General features: G+C 36.3%; 1 protein-coding gene across 1 annotated transcript; it reads left to right on the forward strand.

Annotated features, from left to right (window-relative positions):
- The first annotated feature begins 12,251 nt into the window (after nucleotides 1-12,251).
- Nucleotides 12,252-13,238, forward strand: LOC107505632 (alpha hemoglobin stabilizing protein). Its single transcript, XM_016135898.1, has 3 exons — nucleotides 12,252-12,402; nucleotides 12,571-12,649; nucleotides 12,868-13,238. Exons 2-3 carry the CDS (start codon nucleotides 12,575-12,577, stop codon nucleotides 13,069-13,071), a joined length of 279 nt encoding a protein of 92 aa, XP_015991384.1. The 5' UTR covers nucleotides 12,252-12,402; nucleotides 12,571-12,574; the 3' UTR covers nucleotides 13,072-13,238.
- Nucleotides 13,239-24,040: the final 10,802 nt, after the last annotated feature.

Genomic DNA, 24,040 nt, shown 5'->3' on the forward strand with positions numbered 1-24,040 from the left:
AACATCAAAGAAAATTCAAACTTCTTGCTGTTTGCACAGCTGTTTACAAAGACCAGCTCCCTTGAACTCTATGACCTAATAAAAACTCAAACCCCTTACCTTTCAAAGGCCAGCTTTACTCGTAATGTTTGGCCCTCTTCCTCACTTGGAAAATGAATAAACCTTTTACTTTACTTCCTGACTTTGTGAATTCTGTCACACCCCAGGGTACTGGCACCCTAACACTTCAAAGTAGAAATTTGCCAAAAGTGCCCTCTTGCTAACCGAAAATAAAATATTCTGGTTCCTTAGCCTGGCATTCTTGGAAAACCACCTAGCCCTGCAGTTTGATTTCCTTCTTGAAACTTCAGTTTCTCCCAAACTATCACCTTTCTCTCAGACCTCAGCCTGGAATGTTCTTCTGTTGCAGGAAGTGACACCTGATGGAGGAATTCAGATGCTCAGACAACTTTGTTAGAGGAAGGAGAATTTAATGTCAGTGGAGAGCGTGAGGCCCGCAACAGACCCAAAGCAGGATCTCCCCTTGGTTAGATTTCTTACAGCTTATATACCCTCGCAGTATCCATACAAGGGGCATGAGATTCTTTTGTCTGAGGTTTTACATGTCCCTCCTTACTCAGAGTGGGGAGGAGCAGCTTCAGGTGGAACTTCCAGACCCCTGGTGTTATCAGCACCTTTATTGGATTCTTGAACAAAAAGACAGGGAGCAGCATTCATTGATGTCTTACCCAAAAACTGAGCACTTGCTGGAACACAGCAAAGAGTTCCACAGTCTTGACATTCCTATATAGCTACAGAGGTAGGGAAGGGGCTGGAGAATCATTGAGGTGGGGGATACAGCTGTGGAAAACATGTTAACTGAAGAGCATAGGGCAGAATGGGAGAAGAGAGCAGTTTTAACCAGCTGAGTTGGTTATTTCTGCAGGCCCTTTCCTTTGCATCTATTTTTATTTTCAGATGTCTCCTCCTCTCTCACTTCTACCCTACTTCACCTTATCTCAGATCTATGCAGAGTCTCTGAGGCTGAGACAGAGACTTCAGGGGAATTCATTTTTCTTTTTTTATATTTGAGTTTCTCATTGGAGTGAAAAATTAAAGGGTTACAAACGTGTAATATTTTAAATGTTATTTTCTGTGAGTATATTGAATTCTGAGGCCAACTTCTGTAAATGAATTCCAGGAGGAGGGCCTTAGTTTGAATTCAGGTTCTGTCACTTATCTATGAGATCTTAAGTTTGTTACCTCTCTGTCCTTCATTTCCTTCATCCGTAAAATGGGAATAATATTGATGCAGGACACAGCAAATGTTCCCAAGTTGGTGGGGGGAGACCAAGCCCTGTATCGAGAGGAGAAGAGAGTTCTCTGGCGGAGAGTGAAGACAGAATTCAAGACACACGCCAAAGTTAGAATCAAAAGGAAAGTGTATTAGAAAAGAGATAATGCTCCACAGAGTGTGGTTTCTTCTCAGAGTCATAAGAAAACCCAAACCTGTAGAGAATTTTTTATAAGAATTGATTTGAGCCAAACAGGATATGCCTGGAAGCAAACTCTCAACAGACCAAGAAAAATACTTCTCAGAATGAAAGTTTGCAACCTCTTTTATACACTTGGAATTAAGAAGGACACAGGGAAGATTTCATGAATGTGAGAGAAAGCAGGGCAGGATTTGGATTACAGGATAAAAAAGGCATTTCAAAGGTGTGCTAAACTATGTAGTTTCCTTTCTGAGGGGTCTTAAAAGAGGCATTTCAAAGGTTTACTAATCTAGGTGCACAGAAAGAATAGACATGGCTCGCTTAAGGTGAAGATAAACCTTTTACTAAAGAAGATATAGGCCTGGAGGCATGACTACCTACGATGACCTGCCCAATTAGGAATTTATGATTAGATCACCCTGTGACGGTTCTTTCTGTAGAACTGCTTTTTCATCCACATGAGTTATATGTGTGAAACTCTTGAACTATGTTTGGCATATAGTGTGGATGAAAAAGGGGTTCTGTAATAAACTGACAAGTCCAGTGACAAAAAGTAATCTTACAGGGTGATTTGGCATTTCAAAGGTGCACAAGAACAATGGGCAGGACTTGCTTAAACTTTCATTAAGAAGTTATAGGCCTGGGGTATGACTACTCACCATGACCTACATAACTAGGAGTTTATAATTTATTACAGCACCCTTTTTGCATTCACAAAGTGGTTTTTATGACATTCTGAGCTGAAGATGAGGTAGTAATATGCCTTGGGGGCTTCAAAGGGTCATTGCAAGATGGTAAAAAGAGCAGAGCAGATGTTTAGTAAATAGTTTTCCTTGTTCTCTATATAGGTTAAAAATATTATCTCTGATTATCTATTATGGACATGGCCCCTAATTCAATTTCTTCTAGGCAGTTAAGTAGGGGAAGGAGTTTCTCTCGAGCCCACAGGGTTTTGGTTGCCTCTAGCTCAAAACAATCTACATACCATGGAGGCACATCTTGGGGTGACTAGTTCTAAACCCCCTCATGGTCAGCACCCCTACAGTCCACTCTCCACACAGCCTTAAAACTCCCCTGCTTAAAACCTTTTAGTGGCTATTACTTTTACATAAAAGATTAAAACATATTCCTCCAAGCCCTTCAATGGCTTTTCTTTTTTTTTAAATTAAATGTGAAGCTAATTGGATTAAACATGGTGGCATGAGAGACGTTCCCAGATCTCTCCCCTTGAAACAGCAATAAGCTGAACACCTAAAACTCAACAAAAAACATCCAAACTGCACACCAGCATGTCTGAGCATGGGATCTGAATCCCAGATGTCGAGTGGTAGACTGGGAGAAACACAGAAGCTGCCTCTCGAAGCTGGAGCTCCCTGTAGGAGGAGGGGGAGGCGAGCAGGAGTGGCAAGTTCCCTGAACAGCCCTGCCTGAGAAAACTATGAGCTCCACGTGGCTAGCAGCAGTGCCTAATTATCAGGACAGAAGGCAGAGAAACCAGGACAGCAGAGAAACAACAGTTGATTTTTATCAGCTGCGGCTGAAACACTGATGCTGAATTGCAGCCTCCAACCCCCAAGACAGAAGGCCCCTCCCCTTCTACCCCCCAAGACTGAACACTGTGGAGCCCCAGGGGAATCTGAATAAACACTGCTGAAATTGTCACTAACACGGACAGGAACTGAGGCTGAGGGTAGCGAACATGATTAAACATCTAAAAGGAAAAAGAGATATTATTAACACTTCATATAAAGCAGAGATCCAAGAGGCTTAGATGCCACCTACTGGAAACTAAAAGAACAGGCCAGGGACCTTTATATAATAAATCTTTCTGTAAAAAAAAAAAAAAAAAAAAAAAAAGGAAAAACAAGCAGAACACACTTCCAGTAATGCCGAGGTGGAGAAATAGTCCCATTAAACACCATGAACAACCAAGGTGACAAGGCATCTCAGAAAGGAAGAGAAAAATCTCAAGAAAATAAGTTTACAGACCTGAAAATATGCGACTTAAAACAGAGAATTCAGGATGATACTTCTGAAAAAACTCAGCAAGATCTGAAACGAATCATATCAACAATTTCAGGAATTGAAAAAAACAACTCAATGAGCAGAATGAGTTTTTTAGCAAAGAGACTGAAACCCTCAAAAAGAACTGAATAGATGTTCTGAAGATAAAGAAAAATGACATAGCAAGATTGGGAAATAGAGTTGACCAAATGGAGGAAAGGATTAGTAATAAAATGATCGAAAATCAATGACAAAGACAGCATTCTCAGGGCAGCCAGGGAAAAGAAGACAGGAACCTATAAAGGAAAACCCAGTAGATTATCATTGGACTTCTCAGCGCAAACCTTATAAGCCAGAAAGGAGTGGAATAAAATATTTAAACTATTAAATGAAAGGAACCACAACCAAGAATAATGAATCCAGCTAAGCTCTCCTTTAGATATGAAGGAGAAATTAAGACCTTTCCAGACATACAAAAACTGAGAGAATTCTCCACTATGAGACCAGCACTATAGGAAAGACTAAAAAGTCAGCTCACCTAAAACAAAATGACAAAAAAAAAAAGTATAATTAGGAGTAAGGTGACTAGCAGACTGATAAAAGCAGAGGAGTGCAACTCGTACTAAGAAAAGGGCATTATAAGTTAAAATAAGAAGAGATTTGCTATAGCAAGATAGTAATGAATGTTCAGCATACATAGGGACAAAATGAGACAACAATGACTGAAAAAGGGAGGATTCAAAGATCCATATTCACAAAAGGGAATGAAGATAAGGAATGCACAGAAGAAAAAGGATGACTGTATATATACAACTATCCTTTTCTTATTTGTAAAGGTAACCATGCTCCAAAGATTCAGAACTGAAGTGTATAATATAAAACAAGACAGAGCAGAGGGAAAACCCACAAAAGCCAACCAAAATAAAGAAAACAGAAACACAAGGACAAGGAAGCAATAGAAACATTGAGCTACCAGAAAGCAAAAGATAAAATGACTATAAGAAGACTTCATATTTTAATAATCACCCTAAATGTAAATGGACTGAACCTACCAATAAAAGGCAGAGAGTTGCAGATTGGATCAAAACACAAAACCCAACCATATGCTATCTCCAGGAGACACATGTTTTTTCAAAAAAACAAAGACTCAAAGTGAAAGGGTGGAAAATGATATTTCAAGCAAATGGCATTCAGAGAAAAGTGAGAGTAGTGGTACTAATATCAGATGAAATAGCCTTCAAATTAAAAAGGAGGAGAAAGATACTGAGGGACACTTCATAATGATAAAGGGAATCATGCACCAAGAAGACATAACACTTAATATCTCTGTTCCCAATCAAGGAGCCCCAAAACATGTAAAGCAATTACTAACAGAACTAAAGAAAGAAACAGACCAAAACACTATTACAGTAGGGGACCTAAACACCCCACTGCCAGATATGGACAGAGTATCCAAACCAAAAATAAATAGGGAATAACATCCTTAAAGGACACATTAGACCAGCTGGATATAATTGACATATACAGATATTTCTATGCCCAAATAGCTGCTTATACATTCTTCTCTAGTGCACATGGAACATTCTCAAGAATCGACCACATACTGGGACAAAGAGGTACCCTCGACAAATATAAGAGGGCTGAAATCATACCAACCATATTCTCTGATCATAATGCTTTGAAACTAGAGATCAACTGCAAAAAGAAAGCAGGAAGAACCACAAACACATGGAGATTAAACAACATACTATTGAAGAATAACTGGGTCAGAGAAGAAATAAAAAGGGAGATCAAGAGAAACATAGAAACAAATGATAATGATAGTACAACATATCAAAACTTTTGGGATACCACAAAAGCGGTCCTAAGAGGAAAGTTCATATCATTACAGGCCTATCTCCAAAAACAAGAACAATCAAAATAAACCACCTAACACTTTATCTTAAAAAACTAGAAAAGGAAGAACAAATGAAGCCTAAAGACAGCAGAAGGAAAGAAATCATCAAAATTAGAGCAGAAATAAATGAAATTGAAAACAAAAAAAAAAACAATAGAAAAAAATAAATGCAACAAAGAGCTGGTTCTTTGAGGTTAATAAAATTGACAAACCCCTGGCTAGACTCACTCAAGAAAAAAGAGAAAGGACATAAACAAAATCAGGGATGAAAGAGGGGAAATTACAACAGACACTGCAGAAATACAAAGGATCATATAAGAATACTATGAAAAAGTATATAACACCAAATTGAATAACCTAGAAGAAATGCACTAGTACTTAGAAAAATACAACAACCTTCCTAGACTGAATTAAGAAAAACTGGAAAATCTAAATACACCGATCAGCAGTATGGAAATCGAAACAATCATCAAAAACTTACCCAAAATTAAAAATCCAGGATCAGATGACTTTACTAGTGAATTCTACCAAACATTCAAAGAAGATTTAATACCTATTCTCCTCAAACTTTTCCAAAAAATTGAAGAGGAGGCAATACTTCCCAACTCATTTTATGAGGTCAGTATTACTCTGATACCAAAACCTGGTAAAAATAACACACAAAAAGAAAACTACAGACCAATATCTCTCATGAACACAGATGCAAAAATCCTAAATAAGATACTAGCAAACTTTTTAATATGTTAAAATCAACACATTAAAAAGATTATACATCACGAGCAAGTGGGCTTCATCCCAGGGGCACAGGGATGGTTCAACATATGCAAATCAATTAATGTGATACACCACGTAAACAAACTGAAAAATAAGAATCATATGATCATATTAATAGATGCAGAAAAAGCCTTCGACAAGATATGGCATCCATTCATGATAAAAACACTTAACGAAATCTATATAGAAGGAAAGTACCTTAACATAATAAAGGCCATGTATGACAAGCCCTCAGCCAACAACTTAATGGTGAAAAACTAAGAACCTTCCAAAATCAGGAACAAGGCAAGGCTGTCCACTATTGCCACTGCTATTCAATATAACATTAGAGGTCCTAGCAAGTGCAATCAGGCAAGAGAAAGATATAAAAGGCAATCCAAATAGGAAACAAAGAAGTCAAACTGTCACTATTTGCAGATGACATGATTCTCTATGTAGAAAACCCTGAAGACTCCACAAGAACACTACTAGAAACAAGAAGGAAATACAGTAAAGTCTCTGGATACAAAATCAACGTTCAAAAATCCATAGTGTTCCTATGCTCTAATAGCGAAGGGTCAGAAAAGGAAGTGGAAAAAATAATTCCTTTTGCAATTGCAAAGACCATACAAAGAAATGGAAAGATATTCTACGTTCTTGGATTGAAAGAGTCAACACAGTTAAAATGACCATATTACATAAAGCAGATTTAATGCAATCTCCATCAAAATGCCATCGGCATTTTTTAAAGAAATAGAACAAAAAATCATCAGATCTATATGGAACACAAAAGACCCTCAATTGCCAAAGCCATTCTGAGAAAAAAGAACGAGGCTGGAGGCATCATATTATAGTACAAAGCGACAGTAATCAAAACAGCATGGTATTTGCAGAAAAATAGACACATGGACAAGTGGAACAGAATCGAGAGTCCAGAAATAAACCCATATTTATATGGGCAAATCATTTTTTTACAATAATGCCAAAAGTATACGGTGGAGAAAGGAAAGCCTCTTCAATAAGTTGTGCTGGGAAAACTGGAAAGCCATTTGCGCAAGAATGAAACTAGACTGTTGTCTATCACCACACACCAAAACTAACTCAAAATGGATTAAGGATCTGAATATAAGACCTGAAACAATAAAACACATAGACAAAAACATAGGAACTAAACTCAAGGACCTTGAGCTTAAAGAGGATTTTATGAATTGACCTCAAAGGCAAGGGAAGTAAGAGCAAAAATAAATAAATGGAATTATCAAACTAAAAAGATTCTGCTCAGCAACAGAAACTGTCAACAAGGTAAAGAGACACATCGAATGGGAAAATATTTTTGCAAGCGACACCTCCGATAAGGGCCTAATACCCAAAATATACAAAGAACTCACGTGACTCAATAACAACAAAAAACAAACAATCCAATCAAAAAATAGGCAGAGGACCTGAACAGACACTTTTCTCTAGATATATGAAAAGATATATGAAAAGATGCTCATCATCGCTAGCTATTAGGGAAATGGATTAAAACCACAATTTGATACCTTCTCACACCTGTTAGAATAGCTATAATCAACAGCACAAGTAATAACAAGTGTTGGAGATGATGTGGAGCAATAGGAACCCTCATACGCTGCAGGTGGAACTGCAAATTGGTACGGCCACTCTGGAAAACAATATGGAGTTTCCTCAAAAAACTAAGAATTGGCCTACCATATGATCCAGAAATCCCTCAACTTGGTATTTACCCCAAAGACCTGAAAATTCATATTCGAAAAGATATTTGCACACCGATGTTCATTGCAGCATTATTCACAGAGGCCAGGATATAGAAGCAACCAAAGTGTCCTATGATAGATGATTGGCTAAAGAAGCTGTGGTACATATATACAATGGAATATTACTCAGCCATAAGAAGAGATGAAATACTGCCATATGCAACAATATGGATGGACCTTGAAATAGTCATAAGCAAAATAAGCCAGAGAATAAAGGTTGAAAATCAGATGATATCACAAACGGGGGATATAAACCTAAAAGCAACAAATGAACGGGACAAACAAACAGACTCATGGACATGCATAATGGACTAGTGGTTACCAGAAGGGAGGGGGAGGGGAGAGGGGGGAAAATAAAAAAATAAATTGTTAAAAATAAATAAATAAAATTAAACCTTTTGAGGCAACAGTGATTAATAACATTATGTGAGTTTCAAGTATACGATTCTATAATATATCATGTGTATATTGCTTTGTGTGCTTACCACCCAAGTCTGGTATCCTTCTGTCACCATATTTGACTCCCTTTACTTTCTTCATTCTCCCCTGATCTTTCTTTCCCCTGGTAACCACCATACTGTTATCTGTGCCTACACATTTATTTATTTTTTTGTTCATTTGTTACTTTGTTTTATATACCACATTTGAGTGAAACCATATGTCCTTATCATTTTCCATCTAACTTGTTTGGCTTAGCATGATACTCTCAAGATTTATCCATGTTGTTGCAAATGGTAGTGTTTCATCCTTTCTTATGGCCGAGTAGTATTCCATTGTATATATGTATCACATCATCTTTATCTAATCATCCCTTGAAGGACATTTAGGTTGTTTTCATGTCTTGGACACTGTGAATAATGCTGCTATGGATATAGGGGCATATATATATCTTTATGAACACAGGTTTTCAAATTTTGGGGGTAAATAACCAGAAGAGGGATTGCTGGGTGATGTGGTCACTCTATTCTTAATTTCCTGAGGAACCTCTATACTGTTTTTAGAAGTTGTACCAATTTACATTCTTACTAGCAATGTATGAGGGTTCTTTTTTCTCCACGTTCTCTCTAACACTTGTCATTTATTGCCTTATTGTTTTTCTTCTGACTTGAAAATAAAATACAAACTTCTTGTCATGGCCCACAAGGTGGGCCCTGCCCATCTCTCAGACTTTGCTGCTTACCATTTATTCTCTCACACCCCTCACTAGAACATAAGCTCCAGAAGACAGGAATGTTGTCTGTGGCATTGATACATTCCCAGTGCCTTATAGCAGTGTCTGGCCCAAGGTAGGTCCAAATACCTATTTGCGGAATGAATAAATTTATTTTTTAAATATACTTTTTAAGGTAAGTATCATTTTATTCTTCCTTTACAGACAAACTGAAGCCTATGTGTGTGAAGTAACTTCAAAGTTACAGAATTGAAAATGACAAAAGCATTCATTTATTCATTCAACAAATATTTAGTGAGTGGCTGCTACTCTTGTAGGCACTGGGGCAGGATATAAATTTGAGGCTAATGATTTTAGAACTACACCATTTTTTCTTTCTCTTTCATTTCATGTTCTTTTTAGGATTTACTAAATAATAGAAGGATACATTCTTGCTGTAAATAATTCAAACGATAATATAGATAACGTTAAATTCTCCCTTGACATTTATCCCACTTTGCATTTCCCACCAAACACTAATTAATCCCCAGAAGTAAATATTGTTTAACACACACACACACACACACACACACACACACACACACACACAGAGAGAGAGAGAGAGAGAGAGAGAGAGAGTTTATTTTAATCCTCACTCCCTTACTTGTATTTACTTGTAGCCTGTGGAAGCCTGCTCTAGTTATAGTTCATTTAACTTTTCCTTGAGACTTTTTTGTATCAGCACATATGTATCTACCTAATTTATTTTAATAGCTTCATGTCATGCCATAGTTCGAATGTGCCATAGTTTCTTTAAAGAGCTCCCACATTAATGAAGCTTTAGGTTGACTCTGCCTTTTCATTATTACTAACTGGTGTGGTAAATTCCTCATACAGGAATTTTGTGTATTGAATATGACTATGACTATTTCTTTAAAATAGAGACCAAAGCAGAATCATTGGGTTGAAGGGTATGTTTATTTTAATTCGAACAAGTATTGTCAAATAATTCCTCTAAAAAGCTTCGCCAGTTTACATTCCTACTAACAAGCACATGAAAATGCTTGTTATAATCAAGATATATATATTTCCATTATCCAAAGAAGTTTTTCTAGGCACCTTTGTATTTTCATCTTTACTCTTGTATTCTGATCCCAGGTAACCATTGATCTGCTTCCTGTCACAATAGATTATTTTTGCCTATTCTAGAATTTTATAGAAATTGAATGATACTATATACAGTCTTTTATGTCTGGCTTCTTTGGCACAGTATGATGATTTTGAGATTAACTCCTGTTGTAATGAGCACTATTAGTGTATACTTTTTTGTTGCTATGAATAGTATTCCATTGTATAATTCTATTGTATGATTATACCACAATTTGTAAATCTGTTCTCTGATTATTGGACATTTAGGTTGTTTCCAGTTTTTGGTTATTATGAATTAAGTTGCTATAAACATTTGCATATAAATATTTTTGTAGACATGTTTGTTAACTTCTCATGAATTCTGCCTTGAAGTGGAATTTCTGGGTCATGTGGTAAGTGTATGTTGATCTTTATAAAAAAATTGCCAAATCATTTTCCAAAGTGGTTGTATCATTTTACACTACCACTAGAAATGTATGAGAATTCTAGTTGTCCCATATCCTCACCAACACTTAATTAGTCTTTTAAAATTTTACTCATTGTAGTGGGCATGTAGTGCTTCACAGTGTAGCTTTAATTTGCATTTCCTTGGTAAGTAATAATGTTGAATGTCTTTTCATGTGCTTATGGTTTTCGTATATCTTATTTGTGAAGTACCTGTTCCAATCTTTTGGTCATTTAAAAACCTAGGTTGCCTTAATGTTGAACTATGAATTTGTTATAAATTCTGTATACATGTTCTTTGTCAGGCCGTATTGCAATTATTTCTCCTAGTGGCAACAAATATTTTCTACCCTAGACAAATGAAAACATGTTCACACACATATCTCAAAACAAATATTTATAACAGCTCTTTTCATGCTTGTCCTAAACTGCAGACAATCCAGATACCCTACAGTGGGCAAATGAACAAACTGTTGTGCATCCATGCAATCCACACACAGCAATGAAAAGGAACAACTTACTGCTATTTGCAACAACTTGGATGAAACTTAATGGCATTATTCTGAGTGAAAGAAGCCAGTCTTAAAGGTTACATACTATATGATTCCTTTGTAGGAGAGCCTCTAAAACACTTAGTGAGAGAGAACAGATCAGTGCTTGGCAGGGTTTGAGAATGGGCCTGGGGGTGACTACAAAGGGATATAGCCCGAAGGAGTTTTTTTTTTTTTTTTTTTTGAGGTAATGGAAATGTCCTGTATCCTGATTGTGGTAGTAGTTACATGAATCTAAATTGTAAATAATATTAAAATTCATAAATTGTACACCATAGGGAGGCCAATTTTGCTGTACATTAAGAAAATGCTGTAAACAAAAAAGCAAATCAATAAATATCTCTTAGTATATAGGTACCTATGAATATTGGTTTTTGAATGCAGAAAGATGTGACAGGAAATACACATATCTTTAATGCTGGTTACTTTGTAGGGGGAGGGAGCAAAAATGGTCACCTTTTTCAATGTACACTTTTTGTATTGTTTCACTTATCTCAATTAGCATGTGGTGATTTTGAAATTTGAAAAACATCACTAAACTAGAAAACATTAGGAAAATATTTAAAAAGAAGAAAAAAGTATTCATTTTGTTGAGTACCTGATGATGTGTTAGAGAACAAGAAAAGTAAGTCTCCATTCTTGCAGAGCACAGCCTCGTAAAATTTAGTCCCTACATCTTACAGATGACTCATCTGCAAAATGTGACTGTTACTAGTACTTACATAATAAGATTTTTTTATGAGGATAAATACCTTAATAGATTCTTGAAACAGTGCCTGGCATAAATGGTAAATACAATGTAAGCTGCTATTAATATATCATCTATGAATTGAGAGAATAATTACCATCACATCATTATGATGGTTTAAAAGTGCCTGTCATATAACAGGGGATCAGTTAATGTTAGCATTTGGAGCCTGGATACTAGAATGTGGGGCAGAGGACAAAGATCTGTCCCTGGTTTGGTTTCCTGTGTCTCCCTACTTAACTGTTTTTTGAGGACTTGCTATCTTTCTAACTTCAGGGAAGCCTCTCCCTTCTTTCCCTCCCCTGGTTGACTTATCACCCTCCTTCAGGCCCTGATGCAGGGCGTTTCCCTCTCAGGCTGACACTTGACTCCTTGCCTACGTCTAGCTTAGCACAGAAGGACATACTTACCTTGGAGAGTGTGGGTGAAATATACATAGCACTGTTGGATCTGAAGGTGAGCCAACCTGGGAGAAATGTGATTTCAGAGGAGGGCAGGAATTGTAAGGTATTGGAGGGGAGGTAGCCCTGGAGGGTACCAGGAATCTTTAAGGGGAATGAGGGAATTAGGGGAAATACACAGGGATAAGGGAAAAGGATACTTAAATTCTTTTTCTCTAAACAGGCAGATGGCCCTTCTTCAGGCTAATAAAGATCTCATTTCCACAGGAATGAAGGAATTTAATGTTCTGCTGAATCAGCAGGTAAGCTTAGATACTCTGTTTCAAATGACAAAGGGATGGGTGAGGTCAGAGAAGGGAGGAAAATTTGGAGCTGGGAGAGTAATGGTAGAATTGATGGAAACAATTAGAGACAAGGAATACAAATCAGAGAAAAGAGGATGTCAGAGTTTGTGGGTTATTCTGGAATCATATTGCTGACCACATTCTCCTTTACCTGCCTCCTCGTCCTTCCTGCCTAGGTTTTCACTGATCCTCCTATCTCTGAAGAAGCAATGGTGACTGTGGTGGATGACTGGGTGAACTTCTACATCAGCTATTACAGGCAACAGGTGATGGGAGAACAGCAAGAGCAGGACAGGGCTCTGCAGGAACTTCGGCAAGAGCTGAATACTTTGTCTACCCATTTTCTGGCCAAATATAGGGCCTTCCTGAAGTCCTTATGAGCACCCAAATCACCCACTGCTTATCTCCTCACTCGGAAACCAAGGGCTGTATCTCTAAGAAATCCTTAAATTCTGCCTCTGTATTCTTTAAGTTCTCAGGCTCTGCTCCTTTTGGGTGTTACTCTATCTTGGCACCTCAATAAAGAACGACATTGGTTTTGCTGGTCCTCCTGGCTCTTCTTCAATTGTCGGTCCCTGATTTATGGAGGCAGTTGGTTCCTTTTCCTTCAGTCCTGCTTCCTAGATATAATCTTGGAGATTTGATTAACCATTAGGAAATACAGGCAAGCACTAAAGAGAAAGCTCTGAGAAGAGTCATTAAAAAAAAGGGAGATAGAAATTTCCCAGAAATTGTAGTCCTGTGACACACTTGTCTATAAGTAAGTTGTTGGAAGTCTCCCAGTTTTGTTCATTCTATGCTAGGTGGAATTAAGAGTCCAGTCTCCTCTATTTTCCAATCTCCTACCCTTGCTTGAACAAAGTTCTAGATCTTTTGATGCTAAAGATCACCACACAATGCTTCCCTGGAATATTGCTGTGATTTAGAATTGGAAGGGATCTTGAGAACTGTTTAGCCTATCTCTTATTTTTCAGATGTGAAACCTTTGGCTACATCATTCCTAAACCCCAGAACCCAGGATTGGGAAGCAGAGATTACTGCCCCAACTTCCCTGCAGCTCCAATCTTTTCCTCTCATTCCCTTTCTCTTTGACTTCCAGACTCTAAGCTTCCTTATTTTAGAGCCAGGCCAGGCTTATGAGCTTTTAAAAAAACAAAATGAAGCTGCTAGAATGAGGAGGGAGGGGCCCACTGGCTGTGTTATCTCCATGGAAAGCCTAGGGACGCATGAGGAGGCCTCTCAGAAGCAGGAGGGGTGAGCCTAGAAGGCGGGAGCACCAATCAGATGCTGTTCCTGAGGCAGGCTCAGGGAGGGGACTTGGCTCTCTCCCTGTCATTTTCTGTGTTGTCTTTTCAGTGGGAAAGGTTTGGGGCTGAGTAGGGTTATTTTCTCAACTTTCAGCAAGCTTTTGCTTTGGGTATGTGCACTCCCACCTCTGATTTTTGGTATTCGAGTCTCTGTAGTCTGGTTCAAGGTCCAAAGGGAACTAGCTCAGTGCCCCTAATCATCCTTCTAAACTTGTGGAAGACCCACTAAAAGAATGGCAGCCTCCCAGGGAATCGGGCAGCGAGCAACTCTGAGTGTGGTTGGTGGCGGAGGCCAGGGCCTTTCCACTGTATCCCTGAGGAAATCTCAGCCCATTAATGGGAACCCAGGGTCTGCTTAGGTGGGACAGTAGTCAATAGCCTCCCCTTTGTGCATGGGTGGAGCAGAGAGACCAAGGAACCATTTAAAGAAAGTATTAGATTTACTCCATTGTTATACAAGATGCAGCTTAAAAGAATGGTAAGAGGCCACTCAGGCTCAATTAATGAAAAAAACTTTCCTTAAATTCAGAAGTATTCAGCCTTGGAAACTGTGGGCTGATAATTTCTCAAATGCTCAGATAAAGGAAGATAATCAATTATTAGGTATATTGTAGAAGAATGGGAAGTGCAACATCTAAATTTCATTCCAACTATTTCATAAGCTGTATGAAATTGAGAAATTACAAAACATTTTTTAGGAGAGAAACCTGTTAAACTTAACTGCATGTTCTCATGTTCTGATCACCCAAACATTTGGTCTTAAATCTATAAAGAAGTAAAATTTGGAATATTTTGGTTTTTTCAGAGATGATAGTACAAACCGTCAAGATCTGATGGTTCCTAAATAATAAAATTAACATTACTGGACTAGTGAGCACCCTCCCCCGCACAAACATTACTGTTTCTGCAGAAAAATTAATGAGCGTTAGCAGGAAAAATTATGCTTCTTTTGCTTTGACAGCAGTACCTGTCAAAGTACCTGAATAAATACTAGAAATAAGATTGTAAACAAAAGGTGAAATATTACAACCATAACCCTGCCCTTGTCCTCATTCTGACATTTACCCTGACCCTAGGGCTGACTCTGAACTTGAATTTCACCTTTAACCTCACACTGACCCTGGCACTTACTCATCTCACTTAACCTTGATCCTGACCATAATAGACACCCTTACCCTCCCAATAACCCTGACCATCATTGTCTCTCACTGACTCTCATGGACGTTGTCTCTCATTTTCACCTTCACACTGATCCTAATGCTGAGCTAGATCTTCACCCTTATATTAACCTTGACCAAGTCCCTCACTAAGGCCTTGAATTCTACTGACTCTGATTCTGAACCTCAGACTTAACCTGATCCTCACTCTGGCCCTGATCATTAGCCTGACACTGACCAACACTCTAATTTTGACCCTGAAACTTATCCTGAGACTACTGCCACTGGGACTCTGATCCTAACCTTAATTCTTAAAGCTTTCCTGACAGTGACCTTCATCCTGACACTGACCCTGTCCCTCAGCCCTATCCTTACTTTTACCCTGAGTCTGCCTCTCTCTAAGACTCTGATTGTGGACATGAAACAGACTCTGAACCCCACTATATCCCTCATTCTGACTCTAATCCGGACCGTAACACTCATTCTCATCCTGACCCTGACTGTCACCAAGAATATGACATTTGTATTGACCCTCACCCATACCCTGACCTTGACCCTGAAGCTTACCTGTCTCAGATCGTCACTTATAACTTTATAATATACCTGATCCATACCTTGACCTTTATCTGACCTTCGACCTGAAACTAACCCAATACTGATATGTAACTTTACTCTGACCAAGACCTCCACACTCACCCTGCCAGTGACCCTTAAGCTGACTATTACTCTGAGTCTCATGATGAACCTGATCAAACTGATCCTGACCCTTAATTGGACTATAAATGTGATTATCACTCTGTCCTTGAATCTTGCCTTCACTCTCTCCAGGACCCTGACCCTCAAACTAACTGATACGATCCCAACACCAACTCTAAACCTTCCCCCTCTCAAAATTTAAACTAAATTTGATCTTCAACCTGACCTTGACACTGACCCTGATTCTGATCATTACTCTGACCCTAACTGATACCCTGACCTAGATACTACTCTGAAGTTGACTCTGACCCTGAGACCCTCACCCTTAACCTGACTCTGGCTCTCATGCCTGACCCTGTGTATGACTTAGATTCTAACCCTTAACCTCACATAGTACATGGCTCTGAACTTCACCTTGACCCTGAAACTAATGGGGACTCTGGCCCTGACCTGTACCTTGACTCTCTCCTTGATGCTAATCCTGACACTGATTGATCTTAACCTCACCCTGACTCTGAATATCTTCCACACACTGACTCTGACACTGACCCTCAAGCTAATTCTATTATACTGACATGACACTCGACCTGACATTGCCAGATTGTTACTTCATGAACTAAACTCTGACTCTGATTGTGAACTTTACCTTTACCAGGACATTGAAATTCCAATTGACCCTTATCTCTACTCTGACCATGATCTTAACTATGAACTTTTGTCTCCCTTTATTCACACTGTAAACTTGACCTTCATCGTCACTCTCACCCTGACACTGATCTGACCCTCATCACAATTCTGAGCTTGACCTGACCTTCACTCTCACCCAATTCTTATACTTACCTTCACCTAGACCCTCAACCTGACTCTGACACTGATAATCATCCTCTTATATAGAGGAGAGACAATTAAAATAACAATGACAACAACAAAGCTAGGGTCTGGTTCAGGATGAAAATGACTTCTAGGTAGCTAAACATTACCAGATAATTTCAGTAGTGGGCGGCCAGATTTAGTAACTGGAACAAAGTGTGATGGGAAATGCAGTGCTTGAGAACTGTGGGAGGACAGAGCACAGTAACCTCATCTAGTCTGGTCAGGGAAGGCTTGTACATGTCAGGGAGGCTGGGTGGTTGGAACAAGGGATAGCTGTAGAGAAGGGGCTGGGGTGGAGTGTTCTAGACATGTGTGAAGGTGGGGGTAAGGTGATTCATGGTCTTCAGAGATGAGAAAGGAAGAGATTCACTGGAGTCCCACAGACAGATGAAGCAGTACTGGACTAGAGCCGAAGCCCTATTGCTGGCCACATGGTAGCATACCACCTCTGTTGCTGCTAAAAAGTTAAGTAAGTGAATGAGTGTTGCTGAACGAAAAAGAACTTTTTGATTTAAACTGAGAAGGTAATGATTTAAAAAGAGAAATTACAAACCAAGTGGCACTACTTAAAAGTTTTAACCATCTTCTACATACTTGTCCAGGTTTCTCTCTTTATAGAATTTTCTCTTATGATTCAAATTTCTAAATTGTAGACTGTAACTATGAGAACAATAAACTTTTAGTAATAATAAAATATTTAAAAAGAGATATTATGGCATAGAGCATCTATGAGAAATACGAATAGTGTCAGCAGTGAAGAAGGATGTGGCCCCTGATGTAGAAAGCTTGTGTGGTAGGAGAGCGTGAGACTCAAGAGAATGTAAGCAACTGAGCAGATTACTGGTTTCTATAGTAAGTGAAGATAGCAGTAGAAACTGGCTTTTTATTTTCTTAAATGAAAATATAGTGAAAATATCATGTTTCTAAAAAATGATTTTGGACAACAAACCAGAGACCTTGGGGAGAGGGGGGAGAACAGGGTGGCTAACAACTCATTTTCTTGAATATAATTACCTGTTTATCATGTTCCTTTTAGTTTGTCTTTGTCTTAGTGATTTATAATTTTTTATTTATTATAGATTGCTCAAAATATTTTACAAATATATTAATATTTCTCTTAACTTAACATGCCTGTTAAGCGTCCAGGTTATACCAGATTGGTACATCCCAAAATCGAATCTTCAGACCAGCTAATTTTCACTACTCTGCTCCCTCCTGTTTCTGTAGCCCATGGTGGAGAGGCTACAGTTTGAAAATCTGTATGAGACACTATGCTAAAGAGTGTCTGAGGATCCATTTGGCCCCAATATCCTATGAGTCTGTGCTCAACATAAAGTGTATGACTGAATGGGAGAAAATATTTGCCAATGATACATCCGATAAGGGGTTAATATTCAAAATTTATAAAGAACTTATGCATCGTAACACCAAAAAACCTAACAATCTGATCAAAATAATGGAATAATGGGTAGAGGACCTGAATAGACATGTATCCAATGAGGACATACAGAGGGCCAATAGATATATGAAAAGATGCTCAAGGTTGCTAATCATCAGAGAAATAAAAATTAAAACCACAATGAGATGTCATCTCACACCTGTCAGAATGGCCATCATCAAGAAATATACAAACAACCAGTGCTGGCGAGGGTGTGGGGACTGTTTGTGGGATTGCAAATTGGTGCAGCCACTATGGAAAACAATTTGGAGTTTCCTCAAAAAATTAGAAATAGAAAGAAATCTAATTATGGGAGGTGAACACACAATGCAATATACATATGCTTTACTGTTAAATTGTACAATTGAAACTGGATTTCGATAACCGATGTCACCATAAAAAATTCAAAATACTAATTTGAAAAAATATGTGCATCCTTATGTTCATTCCAGCATTATTTACAATAGCCAAGGTATGGCAGCAATCTTTATCCAATATATGATTAGATAAAGAAAAGTGGTACATATATACAATGGAATATTGCTTGGCTATAAACAAGAATAAAATCTTACCATTTGTGACAACATAGATGGACCTAGGGGGCATTATGATAAGTGAAATAAATCAGACAGAGAAAGACAAATATCATTATTTCACTTATATGTTGAATCTAAAGGACAAAATAAATGAACAAACAAAACAAACAGACTCATAGATATAGAGAAAAAACCGACGGGAGGGTTTTGAGGGGCTGGGTGAAAAAGGTGAAGGGATAAAAAAGTATAAATTGGTAGTTACAGAATAGTTACGGGGATGTGAAGTACAGCACAGGGAATATAGTCAATAATATTGTAATAACTACGTATGATGCCAGGTAGGTAGGAGACTTATCAGGGGGATCACTTTATAAATTATGTAAATGTCTAATCACTATGTTGTATACCTGAAACTGATATTTGTATTATTATTATCCAAATGGAAGATACAAATTTATTAAAATATTATAGAAAAACATAGGAATATATATTTATACCCTTCAGGTAATTCCATAAGTCCTCCTTAGGCAATAGAAAAAAATGCAAAGGTTATAAAGGACAAGGGTAGTTCATTTGACCACAACAAGGTATAAATTTTTCATTGAACAAAGACAGTATAAATAAAACTAACAGATAGGAAACAAGTTAGGAGAAATATTTGTAAAATATTTGTAAAATATTTTGAGCAATCTTTAATATATAAAAAATTATAACTCACTAAGAGAAAGACAAATAAAAGGAACATGATAAACAGGTAATTCTCTAAAAAAAAAAGCAATAAAATAAAATATTAAAAGATAACCAAATTTTCCAGAATTTGGATATGTGCAAATATGTATTTGAAAAATTTTAAGATGTAAGATTGCATGCTGACTAATCCATGTCCTTGCTATGCTTAGAAAGTTTAATTTACCTCTGTGAGCCCTCACTTTCCTTGTCAGTTAATCAGAGTTGCTGTTTGTTTAAATAATTGTTTCTTTTCTCAACAAGCCAGGTAGGACTGTTATCCTGTCACCTTATTCTCTATGGGTAACTTTAGAATCCTAGTTACTTTATTTCTACCAGAAAGAAATTCATCTGCTTCTTCCCTGTTAAGAACATCTGCTACTCATCACTTTACACAACTAATTTGAGGCTCTGGTTTGTTCTTCCTGAGAGGAAGAAAGAAAAACTGATCTCCAGAGAGCAAAAATAAGGCAGATATACAGAGACAAGTGCTGTAACTAAGGGGAATGAGGTAGGGAAGAAATATAAAACTTAAATAGTTGATTTGGTTTCTGGTTACTTCTTTGGGTTTAAGTCCTCATGAGATCCAGTTATGCTTCCCATTCATGGATTCAATAAGATACCTTTGAAGACTTCCAAAACATTTCCCTTATATGTAAGCTAATGCAATTTATATTATTTATTCTTTAATTGTCCTTGACTGACACATTTGGTATACTGCACCTAGTGATTATGCTGTTTCTATGGGAAAAGAAGTTCATATTCTAATTTACCTACTAAAATTAAATATTATTTAGTTGAAACCACATTTACATGAGATAAAAATATTTTTGATCCCTAATATATTCCTTTGCCAAAAACTATCAGTGGCAAATAATCAAGACTATATTAACAGTTTCTTTTTCCATTTCCTTGGAAACAAAATGAAATGAAATGAAAAAGGGAGCCACATAATTCACCAACTAAAATGTCTTTAATTAATCAAGATTTTCATTAGTCAACATTTACCCACTTATTTATAAAAATATGGAAAATTTTCTAATGCAGTAGTAATGTTAGAAGGTACATGATTCTTCCCAGAAGTAAATAGCTTGAGCTTGTTATAAATTAATCTTTATCTGTCTGTGGCCATGTCACTCTGAAGAAGTCTGATCCCTTCTGGTCTTGGCTGCTAAGCAGGGTCAGGCCTGGTTAGTACTTGGATGGGAGACCACCTAGGAAGACCAGGTGCTGTAGGTGTAAAAAATAAAAATTAAAAAATAATAATAAAGGATTGTAAGTTGACAGGGTCCTTGCAACCTCTGAGGTTAACCGAGGGTTGCCTCACCTAAAAAAAACAAACAAACAAACAAAAAACTAAATTTTATCCATGAAAATTATAAATAAAGATAGATTTTTAAAATTTATTTTAAGGGTTATTTAAAAAGCAAATTTTCCAAATGCTTCAGAAAAAAAATCACAGACTATAATTTTTTTAAAGGCTGTATTCAAAATCTATATGGTAAATAGCTACTTTTTCAAAAATAGCAAGTAGTCTCCAAAAACATCAACTAAATTCTTGAGGTTAAATACCCCAAATTAATAGGACACCAAAAAATGAATACAAATTATATCAAACTAGAAGTACTTACTTCTTTTTCTGCTTCTTTAAATGTCATTTCTTTCTCCTTTACTCATTGCATAAACTTTTGTTTCGATTCTTCTTCTGCCTTCTGGCATTGATCATAAAACACCTGCCTTTTGGCTTCATAGAAAACTAAAAAGGATTTTTTATTACTTTTATATTAAATGCTAATATAAATAAACATAAAATATATATCATATATTAAGTCCCATGTAAGGACATTTACCAATATTCTTTCATGTATAGAAATGGAAATTTCTATATCAGGAGATGTAGAAAATGAGGTAGGTGCAATATTGAATATAAAAGTATATAAAGAGTGTATGTAAAAAGTAGTAGAATTTTTAAAACAGTTGTATCAGTGATTTCCTGTTCCCACCATTTTTTATTATATTATACTTCTTCACGTCTTTTCACAATAAAATTTGGGAAAACTTTTAATTTATGAAGATCTCAAAATAATTAAAATAAAGCCACGTATCTTTTAAATTATGACTCATTTAAGATAGCCAATTCAATTCTGGTTGTCTTCAAAATACCATAATTAATAGAACTAGATTATACCACACTGTCATACTTGCACAGCACAAATCCAATTAATCTTCAATATAGCTAAATATACCTGCTCTCCAACTATTTTCACTTGACCTCCATGACACCACGCTGTTGCTTTTACTCTTTCCTCTATCCAACCTTCAACACTCTTTGCATCCTTCTCAATATCCTTTGCTAGTCTTTGTTAATATTTGTCAATTTCATTCCTAGACTTCCCTTTTGGATATACACATTAGCACATACATGTTGGATACACACATTTTAGTATCTAAATGATCTCTTGCATTATGTTACTCTTAATAATGCTCTCCTTCTAAGTCTGACGATGATTAAAAAAATGGAAGTTAATAGCATTTTTGAAAATTTATGAAACTCTATTCAATTTTATAAAGATAAAATTGTTTCTTTAATGTCATTATGACCCAGACTTTACCCTGGGGCAAAAATATTTGCATTTCTATCCAGAGTGTATCTAGAAGTTATATCCAGAGTTTTTAAATGACAAGAACTAATCTCGTTCTTGCTATGACAGATTCTTACAAATAGAGCTATAATTTTCTTCTGAACGGATTCCATGCCAATGTTAAAACACGACATGTTGTCTTTGAGTTGGAGAAAATCCCTAATTTATTCAGGTGGTTTTACTGCTACAAATGTAAAGAATATAATAAAAATGAAGGGTTGAAAGTCAAAACTAGAACGCTAATGTAAAATATCACAATAATTTGAAAATACTGTTTTGTTTATAAAATATTTTTCATTTTCTATTATCATTATAATAAAATATTTCAATCAATTAAAAAAACAAAAACATAAAATTCAGGGTAACCCAGGAAGTGAGAAGTACAGTTATTCTTATTCTCAATGATTGTATCTCATAACTGTAGGCACTTTGTAAATCATGCACTAGCTTGTTCTAGAAAAATTTCTACTCACCTAACAAGCTGGTTGTCTAGGCCCACGTCAGTAAAGCAGATTTTAAGCAGTTTGCAGCACCTATAATGTTCATAGTGCTGAGTGTGGGTGTGTTCTTTCAGGTTTCCATATTTGTATAAAGAAGTATATCCCAGAGCTTAACGGTCACAGTGATTTTCATTTTCCACTAGGCAGAGAAATAATAAAGCCACAACACATTATCAATCTCTGGCACTCAAGAAGTTTTACTGAATAAATGCATGCATGAAAAACATTTTAACACTATAGTTAAGAGATCATTCTGATTAATAACTACAATTGTTTTAATCATGTAACTAAGTTTATGTGGTATATACTAGTTATAGACAGAGTTTATATATAGACCAGAAAATTTGTTTTAAATTTATTAGTCAAGAATAAATATAAAACAGTGAAGTAACATGTAATATTAGTATATAGCATAAGTTTTCATTAATAATTATGTTCATATTGTATCAACTACCCTCAAGGTATTTTACAGAGTGCTAACAAAGAATATGATGTACTTCCACTAAAGTAAATAATTTTATCGAATCAAATCCTGCTAACATAAAGATCTAAATATGTAAGTAAATATGTGTAAATAGATTTCTGTGAGCATTGGTGTCAGTTCATGTACACAATTGGAAACTATTTCCTGAGTAGAGTTCAAAACGAAGACATAATGCTGTGGGAAATACAAAGTGAAAATATTTTTAGTAAACATATCATTTTTCTTACATTATCTTTACCCTGAAACACAAAGATAATGTCAATAAAATAATATACAAATCACTTTTTAACTTCAGCATAACGTTAAGAGTCAAAGTATTAAAATAACTATAATAATTAGTTAATGTATATGTAACATATTTTAATAGTGCTATATATGTATATGTACATATTAATATATATTATAAATACAATTAAAGGGTAATTCTGGATGGTGATAGTCAGAGGAAGTCTGAAAAATGAGGTCAAACAAGGGAGATTTGAGAAGAAGATAAGCAAAGTAGGAAGGGTAATCGTAGGTAAAGACAAAGTTTTGAACAGAATGAAGAGGCAGAATATGTAAGATTGTAATGCTTTGTCAGAAGTTATATGATTATCTGAATAGAAGAGTTGATATACAGACAATGTCTAAAATTATGTTAAAATTTAATAATTAACAATAGGATATTAATTGGTTTTGATGAAAAATCACTCCCATGAATTCCTTGTGGGTACAATTACGTAAGAGAGGCCAAAATATCTCAGACAAGATCTAAAGAAAATATAATACAGAAAAATAAATAAAATTTTATATTTCTTGGCATTTTAATTCAGAAATCTTAGCTTTTGATATATTAAAATAAATGGGAAATCTGTCTATTAACTAAAAATATTATCTTTCAAAATATAATCTGATCTTAGATATTTATTAGCAAAAAGAAATTTACAAAAATAAAGAACTTAGTCATTCAGTATTTTTCTGATACCAAAACAAAAGAAAGATGGTACAGCA

The sequence above is a fragment of the Rousettus aegyptiacus genome, unplaced genomic scaffold, assembly GCF_014176215.1.
Source record: "Rousettus aegyptiacus isolate mRouAeg1 unplaced genomic scaffold, mRouAeg1.p scaffold_m13_p_8, whole genome shotgun sequence".
NCBI lineage: Eukaryota > Metazoa > Chordata > Mammalia > Chiroptera > Pteropodidae > Rousettus > Rousettus aegyptiacus.